The following is an 18664-nucleotide window of genomic DNA, read 5'->3' on the forward strand; positions in this document are numbered from 1 at the left end:
CGTTTTAGGTGCTGTCAGCTGTATAGGCCGGCCCATAAGCAGGCTGCAACCAATCAAGCGGTGCATGTGAGCCAAACAGGCCATTAACCAAGTGACGAGATCACTGACTGAGTGCTCGGATCACGTATCCGATGGATTTTAAAATGGTCATAACTTAGCCATATTTTAACCAATGAACTTGAAACTTTGGGAAAGGTTTTCAATTATCAAGCCAAATGTGTGCAAAAAATTTGGAGTTCTTAGCTCAAAGCGTTCTCATTTTATGAAGACAATAGTGAAAAAGAGGGAGTGTCACGTCACGCCCACTGTAATTGGGCGTGGCTTACGAAACTTTCAGGAAATCTAAGTTTGACCCATATCTATAATCTCTGAAATTTTGGTGCAATTTGGAGACGAATTACGTGAGTTATTAAGAGGTTGCGTGTGGGTAGTCACTTATGGGCCACCCTGTACTTTTTGTGAGGGTGACTGTAGTTTGTTCTAACACTTCCTTTTTAATTTCGAGTAAGCGATTAAGGAAATTAATTATCCTGATTGATTGTATCGCTGACAAGTACCAAAACTTTGTGCAACTTTCAAGTCTGCTTGTAAACTTTGATCTCGTTTTCAATAACCTTAAGTCACTTAAAGCTCGTACAAGCCAGGGAGTTTTTACTTTGTTTCATCATCCGAAGCCTAATTAGGTTTTGAACTATGAAGTGCAGTAAAAAAGCAACAGCTTAAAAAAGTTTTACAACAAAAAATTGTATTTTGCTTAACACATGTCAAACGCAAGGAAATGTTTTTAATACAGGGTATAAATATATATTTTTCCTATACGGGGAAAGTTTATCTGATCATTGCATTTACGGTCATAGACTACTTCAGGTTGTTGATTTAAATCTCTATTTAAATCAGTACCTCACAGTAGTAGAACAGTTGTTGAGAGGGGGTTCCTTGTTCCTATGGGAATATCGGACTCTCTCTGAGCAACTGATTGATATTTCATGCCCCCGGGTGAGAGCCAGTGCTCCCCATCGGGGCATGTAATATCAATTCTGCTTTCCTGCCAAATTTGGCTCGAAAGTGTGATAATAACATTTGCAGCGATAAGTGCTACAGTAATCAGTATCATTACTTTTCTGAGAATGACAAAAATAGCATTTGCGGACGTATACTGCAGGATAGATTGCAAGAGAGAAATCTGAGAATTTAAATTAGTCGTGATAATGGACTCAATAAATGCTTAGCTTTTTACAGCGATAATTTTAGAATTGGAAAACTCATAATTTGAATTTTGAAATTTGTAGTTGGTTAATTTTCGTGAATCTAGTAGTTATGAATTGAAAATTCACACGACGAATATTGAAGAAGAAGAAGATAAAGGGACAAAATATGAGAAGTCGGCGATATTAACACCACGACAATACCACGGGGATGTCGACTGTATATAATATCTAGATACGATATCTAGATAATATCTAGATACGAGATACAATAAGATTACAAATAGCACCAGGTACTCATATACTGGAGATATCAGGGTTGTTACCCTGTACAGGGCACGTGGTCTGGAATGTACAATACAATTAAAGGAACTTGGCCCGGTATCCAACACTCAATACAATAACAGATCGTCTGAATCTGTCACGTGACGTGCTGGTCACGTGACGATGTTAGTTGAAGGTGTACTAAGGGTCTGTAGATTGTCAACAGGTTTGGATTTTTTCAAAATCTGGATTTGTTCAAATTAAGGTTGCACAGAATGGTGTAGAGAGATATTGATCACAAGCCACATTTTTGACAAAGTAATTTGTACTGACGTTTCAACGTTTGACAGGGTATTTCAGAGGTGACATAGTATTTCACACCATGCCACCTAATATGGACATGACTTAAATAAATAATACCAGGTACCTGGTAGACAGCGCGCCTAAATTGAACAGTGTCTACCAATCTAACTTGCTTGATTATGATAGGTAATTTAGCATATTCACAGATAGAGTGCACAGGCAGAGTAATGCTATCCTCTCGTGGGCTATCTTGGCCCTGCCTCTCTTAAAGAAAAGAAAGAAAAAATAAGATTGAGCGCACATATCACTGTGGTCTGTGAATAATGTCACATTATATTGATTACTTCATAAACGACCATAAACGCTGGCTTTTAGGCTTCATAGATTTAAGCATTAAAACCCATGAATAAAATATACGCTTATATCTTTAATATGCTGTGTGTTCCGCAGATACTGTAGCTATTTATAGACATACATGCCTCTAAAAGGCAGTGGAGAAGCTGTCATGTAACTGCAGGAAATTAAAGGTAAAGTGGCTACTTTACAGTTGTGCCGGGCTCCGTAAAAAGGGCGGTAACAGTGACGCGTACTATATGCGAATATATGGCCAGTAATTATAGTACCTTATAGTACCTTCCCTCCAGGGTAATTTAGGTAAAGTTGGGTAATCCAATCTGCAGTGATTCGGTGCAGCTGCTATTGAAGGAAGATGGAAAATAAGGAGAGAGATCCAATACAATCATTGTATAACTACAATCACAAACGCCAGTTACTGTAGCGGACATAGAAACACGATTAGTGTAAAATGTAAATCATATATAATACGCGCGGTCTAGTAAAACTACTTTCTGTACTAGAGTTGGGGAGCTTACCTTGTTTTTGAAGGGGATGTCAATAAGCTCCAGCTGGACTACTGAAGAGTTGACTGAGTGGAACGTCTTCTTCTCCCAGAGCTCAACGATGATGTGAGTCACAGTCCTCGGCACTTCACTGAAACAAATTGAGGAGCTTTTATTAATCAGGATTAAGTTGGTATTGTTGAGTAGTGTGGTTGAGACTTGTGTATTTTTCCTGTCAACCACAAACCTCTAATCTGTCGAAATCACAGAAATATTTCAAATGTTCCAAACGATGAATGGCCCGGGCCGCTGTCGTGGGCCTTAACTGTACAAGAAATATCATGGCTACATTCAGGTTCAGATTTGACTGTGATACTGCAAAATAATAAACAAGTGATATGTTTCTGAGAGATTGGTCAGCATAATATGATTTTAAGGATTCGGTTGTTAACTCTCAAAGTCTCAATGACATGACGTAGATAATGGATTTTAGTTTATTCGAAACACGAAAAGAATTAAAGTAGTTAAAGCAGGACAGATGTCCCTTTACATTATCATACAATTCCATGAGGTGGACACAAAGATGGCCAACTACCACTAAACCATGTGCTTCGTGTTTAACTAGGCAAATCTTATCCAGAGTGAGTATTAAATACTAAATAGTAATCAAAATTATTATCCAAGCATCAAAATAGGATGATAGTTATACTTCAAAAGCTACCTATAAATGTATGAAGATTGATATATTACTGAATTCGTGGTTGTCCTAGTTGCGACAGTAAGTCAATGATTTAGTGCAATGTCGTAGGATGTGAAACTTGAATAATTAATCCTAATTTAGCCTGTTGTGAACCCTTTTTATGGGGATAACTTTAAATAAACTTCCATCTTTATTTTATTATAGTGGTGCCCGTAATCAGTGTTAGCACTATGTTGTAATAACTAAACACTGTGTCGGATTATATTGTTGATCATAGCGAATGTGTGATCTACTAACTCATAACTTCAAGAGAGAAGATGTCATTTGCAATCAAAAGGCTTTACAGATCATATAGTATACATAATATCAGATGTAAATGCATTATTCACCAGTGCAATCTTGGCGTCAGTGTGGCTAGATGTATCTAAGCTGATGCAGCCTTTACATAGCATGATGCGGTCCTTCCCAGCACGCCCAGGCCATCTATAACTACTGGTTACAGCTTTAGCAGCTTTTATTGTCAGATACTTTAAATAGCTTTCTGATAATGGAGATGTGGAAACAAGCGGGCTCCATTAACCGCTCTATGACAACGGTTTACATTTTTGACCTTTTTTCGCACTCACGTTAAAGTGGTCTGTTTTGAGGAAATACCCGCCTCTTTTTTATGAAAATGTCCGCCCTCTTTTGTGTTGAGAGTGAGGATGACGTCACACGGAGCAAGATAACCACAATCTCACAATTATGAACTGTTAACATGATTACATTTAAACCTGATCCCGTGTTAAAGGACACTTCTTTGCTAATTCCGAGGTAAAACAGTGTGAATTGGGACCCATGGGACCCATGTGACCCCACCTGGCACCCTCTCACTGATTTATATACTACTTTAGACCCTCTTATTGTTACAGAGTCCGAGTCTCCACCAATGAGAAGGCAGTGTTTTGATCAGGTGATGAGTAGGTCACGGTGGTATTTAGACTTCTTTTCACAGATCAGTTAAAAATTTGGAGCGAGCTTGGAACGAGCTGCTAGTGGTGTGGTGAACAGAAAATATCAGCAGTATCCAGTTGAGGGAGCAACAGCGAGAGACTGTATAAAGATACAATATATTTAAATGGTGATGCTGTTATGAAAAACAGCCTTTCTACAGAAGAAAAAATGATGTCAAGAGATGAAAGTTTCTTTATTTGCAATATTGCAGCTTTTTTCGCGTTCACAATCAGAGAAGTAAAATATAATGCTAGAAAAATATCTAGGTTAGTTTGTTACATTTTCATGTCAAGATTTGCTGGATCTCTGGATTTATGAAATGATTGAAGTTTTATTGTGCGCAATTATGAATGTTTGTAAAAGCTGTGCAAATTGATTTTCCAAACCCAGAATATGACGACGATTACTTGGAATATTCATTACTTGAAGAACACAAACTGATTTCAGATCATCAACCGAACTGATTTAATGATATATTTAGTCGATCTATTTATAAGGCAAGTTTATAATAGTCATCTTTGATTTGGGGAAATCAATCATATTATTATTAATAGATTCTGCCGAGCGAGTTTGTTCCAAATTCCTACAATATTATTATTTATAGAAACTTCATTAATTTTTCTATAAAGCTATAATAACAGTGCCTTGATCTTTACCCTTTTTAGGTATCAGGCTAACTGTTATTACATTATACATATTATGGTAGTTGAAGTGGTTCCCAATCTGAGTCGATCTGTCGATACGAAACAAAACACAGATTTTTAAAATGATTCTTGAAGTATCGCAGATGGAAACTATTCTACTTACAATACTTGTTTAGAATCGTAAACGGGGATAAGTCCTTTGGAGGGAAGACATTTCCATTCGTGGTCACCAATCCTGCACACTACATACGTTGAACAAGAATCTGAAATTATAATTATAAGAACCTGCCGCGTCTTTATTTTCTAGATTCTAAATTTAGAAGTTCCCTTGGAGTTAAGTTGGGTAAATATTAAATACAGAAAATTACATCGTATTATCCGTCAAGTCAACTTCAAATCTTCATAAACACAATACAAATATTCAATAGATTCCCAGAACTTAGCCGCACAGGTTCAATTATCATACTCTAATCTAACAACCTGTCTCTACTTATTATTCTGGAAGATTCTCCAGGGGCTAGCGGCTGAGCTCCCAGCGCGGCGGGTTGAGCACGACAATTACTTATTACACACACACACACACACACACACACACACACACACACACACACACACACACACACACACACACACACACACACACACACACACACACACACACACACACACACACACACACACACACACACACACACACACACACACACACACACACACACACACACACACACACACACACACACACACACACACACACACACACACACACACACACACACACACACACACACACACACACACACACACACACACACACACACACACACACACACACACACACACACACACACACACACACACACACACACACACACACACACACACACACACACACACACACACACACACACACACACACACACACACACACACACACACACACACACACACACACACACACACACACACACACACACACACACACACACACACACACACACACACACACACACACACACACACACACACACACACACACACACACACACACACACACACACACACACACACACACACACACACACACACACACACACACACACACACACACACACACACACACACACACACACACACACACACACACACACACACACACACACACACACACACACACACACACACACACACACACACACACACACACACACACACACACACACACACACACACACACACACACACACACATACATACACCATGTAACATTATGTAACATAAGATCCAGGGACTAGCACTAATTATCTTGATATATTTATATATAGCTCAGTCTCTCTCTCTCTCCCTCTTTCTCTCTCTCTCTCTCTCTCTCTCTTTCTCAGAGCTCTATAATTGAGGTACAACCACTTTATCAGTAACAAGTGTACGTGCGGGGAGGGGGGTGAGAGGGACAGATTTAAAGGATTGTAATTTAGTCGCTCTCTCTCTCTCCCCTCACTCCAGGTCTACTACTCCCCAGCCCCCGGCCTCCCCCCCCCTACTACCCCCAGATACCCACCTCTCAACCTGCACAGACCGGTGTGTTGTAATATATATACAGCAGGGCTAGCTACCTGACTACAGGAATAATGACAGACACACTGCGGGGGCTGCTGCCGATGATAATAAAGCCAATACAAAAATACGTGTATATAATACTTTGCTTTGAGGGCCAGGTGGTGGTGGAGAAATGCAACTAGCAGTGCAGTATACACCCTATTTTAGTATATTTCAGATTAAATGGTGGCCCCATTGAGAGCTACTCTGACAACAGATCATAGTGTTGATCGTGTCTAGGTACATTACTCATACCTAGCTTTGGTAGGATCTGTACAAATATCATGTTACACAACATATTATGATCGTATTGTTGTGATTTTTTGACCCCAGACTTAGTTCACGGTTTCAGAGAAAGTGTTGGACAAATGCCAAGGGAGGTGAGATGTCATTAATATAGTGAGTTGTCACTAATATAACCGTATAGACTTAGGTACATTGTCAATGCAATATGCAGTGACAAAGGGGCTTCTACGACAGGGCAGCTTCAACCTATTGTGTTACTTGATAGTTAGGACATTACAAGTGGTGCAATAGGGAGAGAGTGATTAAGTAACAATATGATGTAGACTATTATATCAATATAATATAGTCTTCTGCTGTATAGAGTGGACAGTGGACACAGCCCACAAATTGTAATTTGAGGAAAGGGACACAGTTTTCTGATGAATAATAGTATAGAGACGTTATGTGAATTAAGTTCGTAAACTGATCTTAGTTGAAATTATTGATTTCTATATATAGAAATTGACAGCACTCTGGGCAGGATTTTAACATAGCTACAAGTATACTCCACTTTTCACTGGAATTGTGTTCGTCACCATGGTAACGAGACAACTAGATACGCGCAGCACGCAAGGGTTACTTGCGGAGATGTGATGTGTAGCCTGTAGTCAGTACATGCGCGACTTGAGTGTATTTTAATTTGTTAGACAATAAGCCCAATTTGTATGTGACACGCGTAGTGTACTGATGTGTACAATTATAAAACATGAGTATAGTTCACTTTTTGCTTACAATTTCTTAAATTACAGACAAAAGTTAAATTCTGCAGCAATTGAATTGAATCACAAGTGTTTCCCTACTTAAAGCATAATGTTCATGTAATGAAGTGAGCTGCAATTAGAGCTTGTAGTGAATGGAAATCTAACTTCTGCCACAACAAAACAACGGGTGTAATTCTTGTTTCATGACCATTGAGATAAAATGTCTATTTTGCCTTGGTCATATTTTGACCATGGCAATTCAAAAATAGTTACGTCATGGTTATCCCTGGCTACTTACCCTGAGCCCCATATTATATGTCAATATTCTACTTTTAACAGTACTTAAAGTTTTAACAGTACTTAAAGTTTCGGTCGTTATTAACTGTCACTTACCTTCGAAGTTAGATGGGTTAAGTTTTCCACTGATCACTGAAAATGTATTTTGTTTCGATTTTGTAAATTTAAAAAAGATAATTGATTTTACGAAATTGCTTGAATTGATAACTCATCTTGACAAATAATAACACTTTTCTAAAACAAGTTCCAGGTAAGGCAATATAATAGAAAAAGCAGAAAATGTAACAATATTACCTCGAAGACATAAGTGGTGCATTTCATCCAGTTAACATGATTGTTCTCATTATGTAAATTTAGCATTCATTCCTCCTGGAATATCAGATTCAGCAAGTTATCAATTGGTGTATTATAACATCGAATTATTAAACAATTCACATTGTACAGCATACAACCAATTTATATGCTAAAAAAGTTTACATTACATAGTGAAGGAAATATGCGCTAGATAAGAGATTGCAGGGATTTTATGAACGTGTGTAATCAAATATCATATTTAATGACTTCATTTGACGAGTGCACATGGAATATTGTGTAGTTAAAGTGGAAGGTAATGAAAGGGAATATGAGGGAATTCAACTATTATACTGGCTCAAGAAACAATAAAACATAATTTGCAACTGAAAACAAAATGAAAATAAATAGCTCAAACAATGACGAAATCTAATAATCAAACTAGGGACTGCTAGCATGCAGAAAATTGTTAATTTCCTGCAGGTCAGCAAAAATTAAGCTCTAAATATATGTTGGTAAATTGTTTATCATGCTTCTACTGGCCCAGAAAACAATAAACATATTTTGCAACTTGAGACAAATAATGATTCTGATAAGATAACATCGACATGATGCAGCTGCAAGTCAGCAAAAACCAACAGCTCCATATATAAATAGTTTCATCATATATCGCTGCACAAAAGCATAAGAGATCACAAGCATATGTGATATGACTATCTTACTTATAATTCAGAGAATCCTCTTTGTACAATGTACACTGTACAATGTACGACCGCCCACGTGCAAATTAGGTAAAAAGCAGAAGGTTGCAAAGTAACCATGGTAACAAAGGTTGTTACACGCACGTGCACATGCAAAGATTGTTAAAACGGCTTTTTTTATTGGTTTTGTCGATATTACCTTGTGTTTACGAGCAACATCTTAATCGGCTGTATCTTCGGTTGTGTAGGATATTTTTTGACTCTATTTAAACTTACTAACAAAAAATACTATTAGCTTCCTCCCTGTGACCACGGGTTTTCTAGTATATATATAAGCTTAAGTCATCACAGAAAACCGTTTCAATGCTAGACCATTTTTCAAGAGGTGTGAACATATTTAAACCTAGTTACATAACATGTAGGCTTTGTCGCACTTGATGATGAAAAGCTCTATAATTAAGCAATAATCAGGGTATTGTGTGTTCAACAAATTTAAGGGAGAACTCAGGAGGATCAGTGCAGAAGACCCTTGTTCATCATGTTAGTATGCAAATAACATACTTGGTAATCAAACATTGTTCAAATTAGACAGATTTAGCAGGTAATAGCAATATAGTAATAGTACCAGATGTTTACAGTATGCACTGAACACAGGAGGACTATAGTATGCTGCTATGTTAGCAGCAGTTAGCAGCAGTGAGCAGCAGTGAGCAGCAGTGATCAGCAGTTAGCAGCAGTTAGCAGCAGTTTCTTTGCACTATAGTCCTCCTGTGTGAAGGGGTATCGTATCCTGAGAAGTTTTTTGAACTTTTAACAGGTACCCTTCCTCATTTAACCCTCAATTAAGTTTCCTATCATTCGGCTGAGTCGACCAAGGAGATCGCATACATCCAATGGATCCTTAGCTACTCGCTAGACTAGGTGTTGTCACTCTTATATATTGTGATGATAAAGCTCTGTTTTAAGCATTTACAACTTTTGGAAAGCTGTGCTCCAGTGAGCAAATTGTTCAGTTTGTATATGATATACAGGGTAACAAAATATTGATTGGAAGAATGTACTCTCATAGTGAAATGTCAAAAACATTATAAATGTGTTGGAGGCGCTATCGACTAAGTGTCCTAAGCCCCTTGTGTCTTCATGGCTTAATAGATAGATTGTCATCTGGACAAAAGATCATTAAGTAAAGGTGCATTTTCTTATTTTTTGGTTTACTTTTAAATTGATTTTTATTATACATTTTTAGACGTTAGCAGTGCTCCTAAACCAATCAACCAATCAATCATGACCTAGTAGAAAAAGGTAATTTGCGCAAGTTAAGCACGCTTTAGAATTTATAATATAAGACTAGAGAGTCAACCAAACTGACAAAGGAAACCTTATGAATTTCCACTCCAATAACAAAAGGTAACTAAATTCAAGGAAAACGAAAGTCAAAAGCGTAATTAGTTGTTAATACGATTAGCTCTAGCAAATTATAAATCATTATAATGTATGTTACAACCACAAAGTGTCAGTAGTGACTGAAGAATCAGTACAGATCATGATATGAAGCCTAATCAGCAAAAGTAGACATTATGGTTACTATTATGGTTACTATTATGGTCGTAGATAAGGTAGATTTTGGGGACCCAAAATATAACTTGTAACTTTTACTCAAACCTTAGTGATCATGGGATTGACACTCGTTATACACTAACTACTAAGGATTTTGAATGCACCTCCCTAAACGTATTTTTGACTGTAGAAAATAAATATTTGTAAACACTAAAATTAAATAAGTTCTAAAATTTAAAATGATTAAATTGCGCTGTTTGATTTTATTTAAACAATTACGTTGTCATAAATCAACCATTTACAAATTATCCGCGGTTAAAATTTAAAAAGTATTCAAACGTTTTTTGTTTATTTGGCACGCCAATCCTTGTCATACGTTGTATGACCCGCCGCGCACGAAGTGCGCGGCTCCCCTGTATCGTCAGGACGATATAGTGAAACGACCGTCGGGTCGCAACGTCAAACGTGATACAAGCCAATCCCTATCTGTGCGCGGTACTCTTTTCAAGGATTATGCATAAAGCTTAAAGACGGCGTAATAAAAATTTGTCATACGTTGTATGACCCGCCGCGCACGAAGTGCGCGGCTCCCCCTGTAGCGTCGAAGACGCTACAGTGAAGCGACCGTGGGGGTCACCACGTGATACAAATAAAAATCAATATGTTATAAAATCCCCGAAAATGGGAATTTTCTTTTTTGCCGCGGCCGCAGCCAACGGTTTTGTATATTTTGAAACAAATATTTGAAACAAATTATATATATTTGAAACAAATATTTTCCGAATATCACCTGCATTAGTTTGTAGTTGTTTATTTAAAACATTCCAAAAATAATTTGTTGATAAGAAAGTCTTTTCTCAAAAATCTTTTATTATTATTAATTATTAAAAATGAAATTTTTACGCGGATGTTACTATACTTTGTATCACGTTGTGACACCCACGGTCGTCTCACCCTTTATCGTCCTGACGATACAGGGGAGCCGCGCACTCGTGCGGGGCGGGTCATACAACGTATGACAAACTATACTCTTCTAAATTTTTTCTAAATAGCGCGCGCCGCTTTTCTTTCGAAATATTAGCTCGAAGCAAGTGCTCGAATTAAATGCTACGAAGTAACACGCGCTTAGTCCAATATAAGTAGCAACGGACAATTCGAAATGGTGTCTTTCTTAAATCCTATTACTGTGTATACCACGAGACATATTTATATTTTACATATAATCCTGGTTACCTAAATGATTTGGGAACGTGAATATGCTATGGAATTTTTTGTCAAAAAAGATCGCATTTTGTACCCCAAATTATATCATGGTATTCGTTGTCATACTTTGTATGACCCGCCGCGCACGAGTGCGCGGCTCCCCCTGTATCGTAGAAACTGTACGATAGTGAAACGACCGTGGGGGTCACAACGTGATACAAGGTATTTGGGGATTTTTTTCATTTCTTTAAAATAAAACCCAATATGTGAAAAAATCAATAAAATGAAATATGAACTTTGAAAAATTACAAGTCAATTTCTTTCTGATTTTCTGGTTTAGGTACGTTTCTCTTTCCAGTGTATTCCCAGGTGTAGGCACTTCTAAAAAGCTGTTTCATCTTATAAACAGTTTCTCCGGCGCCTTCTAAAGTAATTTTTATCCTCCACCACTTTTGAAATTTCACTGCCGTGGCAAATGAAATTGTAGCAGAGCTTGCTGACTTCTAACGAAACGTGTCCAACCGTCATGAATCATGTTTATAACTTACTATTATATATTGATAGTAAATCGACAAAGTCGTTAATTAAAGAAAATACGTTAAAATAATTTAAGGGAAATAATGATGGTGACGTAAATTTTGGTAGTCCAAAAATATGGTGTTTTTTTGGAAAACCACCGACATTCTTACCTTTTGAATATGTCTTGTAAGGTAATTTAAAAATATAAACTGAAGACTGTCTCAGAGTTCTTGACATCCAGAGGAAGTTTGTTCCAGTACATATGGTCTAACTCTCTCCAGAAGAAAAGAACTGTGGATATTCTTAATATGAATACCACTCTTACAACATTTACTGTTTGACATCAAGTTTAGACCGGATCTGCTCATTCCAAACCCGTCTCCTAGATTTGTTTATGTAAATTTTGTAGATATTTTACTGTACTATTTTATATTGTATACAATTTTACGGACGAAATGATCCCAGGGGGGACTCCCAACCCACCGCTTCGGCGGGTAGTTGATGCACTGATCACAAGCAAGAGCCACTTTGGTCTACTTGCTGTGAGGTGTCTCAGCTACATGGGTTGGGGGTCCCCCCTTTTTTCTTTTTTTCCAAACCCGTATCATAATCTGCCAGACTTCCAATAATTTTGAAAGCTTTGATAAGATCACCACGTTATGCCGCTCTGCTAGCGTTGTTTAATTGATGAGTTCCAGTCAACTTCTGTGTACCTCCTCAATTAGATGGGTAAACTGCCTCTGGATGCTTTCCAGCTCCAAGATAATCCCAAACTTCCATGAGCTGCAACTGGATTCCAAAATTGATTACAATACTCTAAATATGGTCTTATCGGCAATTTGGTAATCGGGCTGGGCACACTTGGGGCACACTTGGGGCAGATACAGTTGGGGACCAGCTGGGGCACATTTGGGACAAAAATGACTAAGGTAAACAATCTTCTGGTGTAATAATAAGTAACAATGAATACGTAATTTAATTAAAATCAATCTAATTCCTGAATACCAATACTTTAAACAACTAATACATTAATAAAATTATACATTCTATCTAATACTGTCTTTTCGGTTTGCCCAAGTGTGTTAAGTTTACAAAAACTGTGCTTCAGGTCATTTTTTGCCTCAACTGTGCCCCAAGTGTGCTCCAGCTGGTCCCCAGCTGTATCTGCCCCAAGTGTGTCCCAAGTGTGCCTCAAGTAACTTTGTGCCCCAATTGTGCCCCAAGTGTGCCCCAAGTGTGTTTAGTTTACAAAAACTGTGCTTCAGGTCACTTTTTTGCCTCGACTGTGCCCCAAGTGTGCCCCAAGTGTGCCCCAGCTGTGCCCCAACTGCTTCTGCCCCAAGTGTGCCCCAAGTAACTTTTTGCCCCAACTGTGCCCCAAGTGTGCCCCAGGAAATACAATTTTGTGCCCCAACTGTGCCCCAAGTGTGCCCCAAGTGTGCCTAGCCCGATTACCAAATTGCCGTCTTATCAATGCTTTGTGGATGGCTTTCATCACTGATTTCTCCCTAATAATCAAATTTCTAACAATCCAATTTCTAACTTGATCGAGGTTTAAATGAGGAGAGATGCCTGCCAAAAGATCAATAATTTTCTTAGGATACCCCTTCAGCTGTACATCTACATTGTAGTGTACTGTAAACATAGTACTATTGAATATTTACTATCATCTTGTTAGTTTTGGATACTGAAGCTTTGATCTGTTCATTCCAAAGCAAGGAGTTATGGACTATTAGTCTTTTTCCAGTACAAAAAAGCGTCAGATATAGGTTAAAGGAAGATAGAGGGTGTAAATTATATCGAAAAGAAGAAGCAACAAGTTTAATATTTACATAAAAATCCTTGTGTTGCCAAGAGAAAGGGAATAAATATCTCTTGAATATTTTTTAATTAAAGGTTTTTATTTATTAATTTAATTTATAATTTATGTAAATAAGTTATTTTTATGACAACTATGTTAAAGTTTGTTTGTTTTTTAATGACGAAGGCTGTTAATTGTTCACAGTTCTGATAATGAAGAAATTAGGAAGAATATTTTAAAACTAACTTAATGATGTTTATGTCGACATAAACTATTCTTAACCTAATCTAATCTAAATTGATGATTAAATGCATAGTCATAACTGAACATTTAGTATAGGATTGAACAATATGAAATCCATCAATTCTCAATAGACAATTAATACAAACAGTTAAACAAACATAAATTTTATTTAAGTATGTCCGTGCCCACTTGAGTATGTTGTTCCTCGCTTGACGGGGACGGTTTTTAATTAAATAAATTACTGTGAAAAACCAATCAATCCTGAGTCTACACTTTGTGGCCTCTCTTTCTATGAATAGTAGGGCTTGTTAATGAATATTTTCCATTTATCAACTAGACTAGGTAACTGTTGTAACATGAAGGAGCTAATAGTATTCTTTGATAGTCAGTTCTAACAGATTGAAAAACATTGTGCTCTGTTTGGTTGCCTTCCTGAACAGTCTTTTTTAGATCACTTTTGTTTCTCTAACAATTTGTTTTTCTATGTTAAAGTGTATCCGGCAGTCGGTGTGAAGTTCTTCTTTCAAGGCCGATCTGATCCTAGGGCAGCCGATACAGTCTGACTGAACTTTTTCTATTTTTAGTGTTGTTTTCTTATGGTTATAATTCTGTCCGTCCAATTGTCTTTCTTTTTTTGCGAGCTGGAAAAGAATTGTTATAAGCTATAATATATTTACAATTATATGATAAATTTAATTATTTGTTACTATTTGTTATTAAAGCGGGATTCTAGTATATTATAACAATTAATTAATTAATTGAGATTTCAAATTTCAAAAAATTCCATTCAGGAACCTCTCTAGAACAACACACTTAAATAAATAAATAAATTCTAACATTAATTACACGCTTAGACATTAAAATATACCCAACAAAGATGTACATTTAAGTCATTCAAGCGAAACTTAGTGTTGAAATACCAAGATTATGGACTTTCTTAATCAGTTCAGATTTTATGGACAACTTGCAGCCACGTCAATGCCTAAATGAGCGAGAGCCATACAATTGAACAACAAGCTGCATCGAAATAGTAACATTTTGATTTAATCACTCAGGTTCATGTCTCAGATCAGTTACTTGGATCTCACTAAAACAATGTTTTGAGCAGCCGGTATTCTAATACTCTTTGGTCATGGCAGTGGACACTGTAAAACTATACACTAAGGTTTGTATTTTTACGTTTTTTACATAAAATGGCTGATGCTCTCAACTAATTGGTATTTGCGCTTTAATTCTTTTGAAGCAGATTATAAGGCTAAAACCGCGCGGGCTAAAGGCACTGCTAAAAATTATGTTTTTGTGTGGAAACTGTTAAATTCGATTCCTTATAATTCCAGGTTCACGAAGCTAAACATTTAATATAAAAACCCAATTATATATACAAACATTTGCCCATAATTCTCCTCTAATCTAAGAGCTATTGATTCACTTAATGCCATCGTGGAGTAGGTGGTCTCCTGCACCTTTTCCGCCTCGACATAGTAGTATTGATTCACGCAATGAATAGATATTCATACTGTATTATATAATTTGAGTGATCAAATCAAGATATTGCATTTCTAAACTAGGTATTCTTTGTTTGCTCTCCACTTTACAATGTAAAAGAAGCTGCAGTGATCATGGAGCAAAAGTCTTCAGAAGATTAATAAACAAGGAAACTAAAACTGTACGGCATTAAAGACAACAATTCGAGCTGAAAATGTACAAGTATTGGATGAAACCAGCAGCTACTCAGCATATATATTATAGTCTGCACAACAGGCAACAGCACAGCACGCCAGGATCAAATCAATTGCTTCCAATATCACGACCATAATTGGAAAGTTGGAACTAACAGTAAATAACTATAGTTTCACAGAACAATACCACAATGGGCCTGGTGGCTGGTGGAGTGTGGGTCTGGATATCCAGGTTGGGTAATGATATTGTACATGACAGATTAGCACGTGCCTCCCCGGTACAATTAGCTGCACAAGATGGCATAATAAGTTCTATTCTCCACTCCCACTACGCCCTGACCACACTGCTTGCTCACTCTTCAAATCGCCCTGCGCATTCCTTGTCCTGTGTGTGGTTTGCTTTGTCCATTTTCTGTCTTGTCAGTTTGAAAATGGTGTTTTAATTGACGTTTTATTGGTCGTGGTTTGAGTTCTCACGATGTTTCGAAACTTTTGGCAGACGTACCACACCAAGCCTGCTACTAAGAGTGAAGAAGTTGGTCCTGTGAGTGATTCTATTTCCGCAGCTTGCTGTAACTGAAAGCACAGACATTTCGTTAATCTTGTTATCGTCAATCATGACTAATTAATGACTAATTAAGTCTGCATTATTCCTTGTGTAATTGTCCTGTGGAAGTTTGCAGTGTTAAATATAGAATGTATCTAGGTATGGATCAATGAGCCAGCAAGGAATATTAAATGAGTGGAACTGGTACTAAAATCATATTACTACAGAAATGATGTTGACTCGCTTGGCTAACATTTCAAGGTCCCCATTTCACGCTTCCGCCATTCAGCCAACCGAGCTACATATTAACATATAATATCTGTTATAATCAAACCACTGCTGTTTTTAAGATACTGAATTGTGCAACTGGTTTACCGTCACGATCTTGATAAATTGTGTTAATTGCAGCCCTGCCCATGTTTCATACTCCACACGCCGCCCACCGGACCATTAAAATACTCCAGATCATATTTCATCCCCGTACCAGTGTACTACCAGCCATTTCTCGAATGTAATTTAGAGTGTATAAGTAGGCATTCAAGTACATCTACAATGTTGATATCTTGTCATTACTCGTAATCATAATGTTCATGTATTATGTATGAATATTATTATCAATTATGGGATTATGGCGCCCGAATATATTCGCGCACACACCAGACTTATCACTCTGTATAATTTCCTGACCAGAGACCAACTATTCCTGCACAGGAATCCTCACAACAACAGCTCGACTGTAGACTATTATCTGAACAACTACAAGTTAACTGCCACTTAATTGCAGTTCTTCACCTGGTCATTAGGTGACCTCAATTATAGCAAGATAACTAACATCAGCTGATATTACTCCCTGTGTTACACCTGAATCTCTTACCCTACTGTATTTTCAGGGGTCCCGTGTCTGGTTGGGTGATAAGGAGGAGGTATGGAAGGGAGGGGTGGTCGTTTCTTATGCTCCTGGTGAGAACATCGTGGTGTCCGACCCTGAAACTGGCAAGGTAAGTTGTTTATGAACAGTTTTATATTGATAGTTTTGTATTTATGTTAATATATAATAACAAAAATTTTAAATCATAAAGCAAGAAATAAACAAAGAAGGTTTGATATTTTTAACTGGTGTATGTTATAAATTAGTCCATTAAAGACACTCCCCGGGCCGTTCATTCAATCAGTATTCCCAGCATAAGCTTGTTTTTATTGAAATTGTATTATTGTGACAGCCATTAAACTAAATATGGATATAACCTAAATAAACCTGCCGTCAAATATGTCAGAAATGTCTGAAACTCAGCTGTTTGTTTGACTTGTGAGCACTGATTGGTACAGTGTGTACAGAGACACGCCACCCGTAACACCACCACGTCCTCATCATAGTTGAGATGCTTGAAACTTCAGCGTAACTTAGGAATTTGCCGTGCACTATCCTGCCTGCAAGTTGCAACACGGGTTACACCGCATTTGACACTAATTTGAGTCCTAAACATGAATAAGTCGTACAGTTATTAAGCCATATTACCGTGGACACCGTCGTTATGTGAATATCTTGAAACTTAGCAGTGGAAAGGAAATTAGGGGGGCAGTTACCTGCGACACACATATAATCGTGCTTTATTGCTTTGAGGAGGAGGAGGAGGAGGATTGTAAGCGTTGGTATTGGATGATTGCACATTGTAGGACATGCAGGAGCCAGTCCAATGATAATCCTGTACATTGTGGCTCTCATTTCCGGATACATACCTGTACTCACTGTATATCTGGAGAGAGAAGTGCCCAATGTTACAATGTAACATGTAACTTACTTGTCATAGTTACACAGGTTTAGGAGAATATTACATGTTATAGTGAGTGGCAGAAGTTAAGGAGAATTTTTCAATTTCATACTTTTTAATTTAATGTACCGAAAAATCATCCCAAGATTGTTTGTGCCAAATTTCCTCAATTGAGAAGTCAGTTACTCTGCATCAGAACTTATCCGCGAATAAATCCTATGTAAAATAAGCAATATCCGTGTTTTTTAGATCATAGTTTCTAAAGAAAAATCTGCATATTTTCAGAGGAATTCGGCCAAATCAATTGAATTGTCGGGCAATTATTTATTAGCCACAAGGTATTGTTTTGAAGAAAATGGCATTGTTTTAAGGAAATTTACGTTCCTTTGGTCAGTAATAATTCCAAGAAGAATCAAACTTCAAAACAATTTAGCTACAGCATTGTAAAAGTGTACGTGTCATATTATATCCCGCATATATTATATCGGGGGGGGGGGGGGGGGGGGGGGGGGGGTGTCACGTCCGTC

General features: G+C 37.4%; 3 protein-coding genes across 9 annotated transcripts in view; 1 reads left to right on the forward strand and 2 right to left on the reverse strand.

The window, feature by feature from the left end:
• The window catches only part of LOC134811328 (protein unc-13 homolog B-like), a 43999-nt gene extending 35807 nt beyond the window's left edge, over nt 1-8192 (reverse strand). The window contains exons 1-4 of the mRNA XM_063818109.1: nt 8122-8192; nt 7924-7959; nt 5112-5211; nt 2645-2762 (exon numbers count right to left, since the gene is read on the reverse strand). Coding sequence (XP_063674179.1) covers nt 2645-2762; nt 5112-5211; nt 7924-7959; nt 8122-8143 — 276 coding nt within the window. The 5' untranslated portion in view covers nt 8144-8192. The remainder of the gene's footprint in view (nt 1-2644; nt 2763-5111; nt 5212-7923; nt 7960-8121) is intronic.
• LOC134811331 (NFU1 iron-sulfur cluster scaffold homolog, mitochondrial-like) overlaps nt 1-18664 on the reverse strand; it is a 95633-nt gene that overhangs the window by 39827 nt on the left and 37142 nt on the right. The gene's annotated exons all lie outside the window — the stretch shown is intronic.
• Nucleotides 15191-18664, forward strand: part of LOC134811326 (unconventional myosin-Va-like) — a 42385-nt gene continuing 38911 nt past the window's right edge. For all 7 annotated transcript variants that reach the window (XM_063818107.1, XM_063818108.1, XM_063818102.1 and 4 more), the window contains exons 1-2: nt 15191-15307; nt 17259-17366. In XM_063818107.1, the coding sequence (XP_063674177.1) occupies nt 15275-15307; nt 17259-17366 (141 nt within the window). In that variant the 5' untranslated portion in view covers nt 15191-15274. The remainder of the gene's footprint in view (nt 15308-17258; nt 17367-18664) is intronic.

This window comes from Bolinopsis microptera, chromosome 2 (assembly GCF_026151205.1).
Source record: "Bolinopsis microptera isolate Bmic1 chromosome 2, MBARI_Bmic_1.0, whole genome shotgun sequence".
Classification (NCBI taxonomy): Eukaryota; Metazoa; Ctenophora; class Tentaculata; order Lobata; family Bolinopsidae; genus Bolinopsis; species Bolinopsis microptera.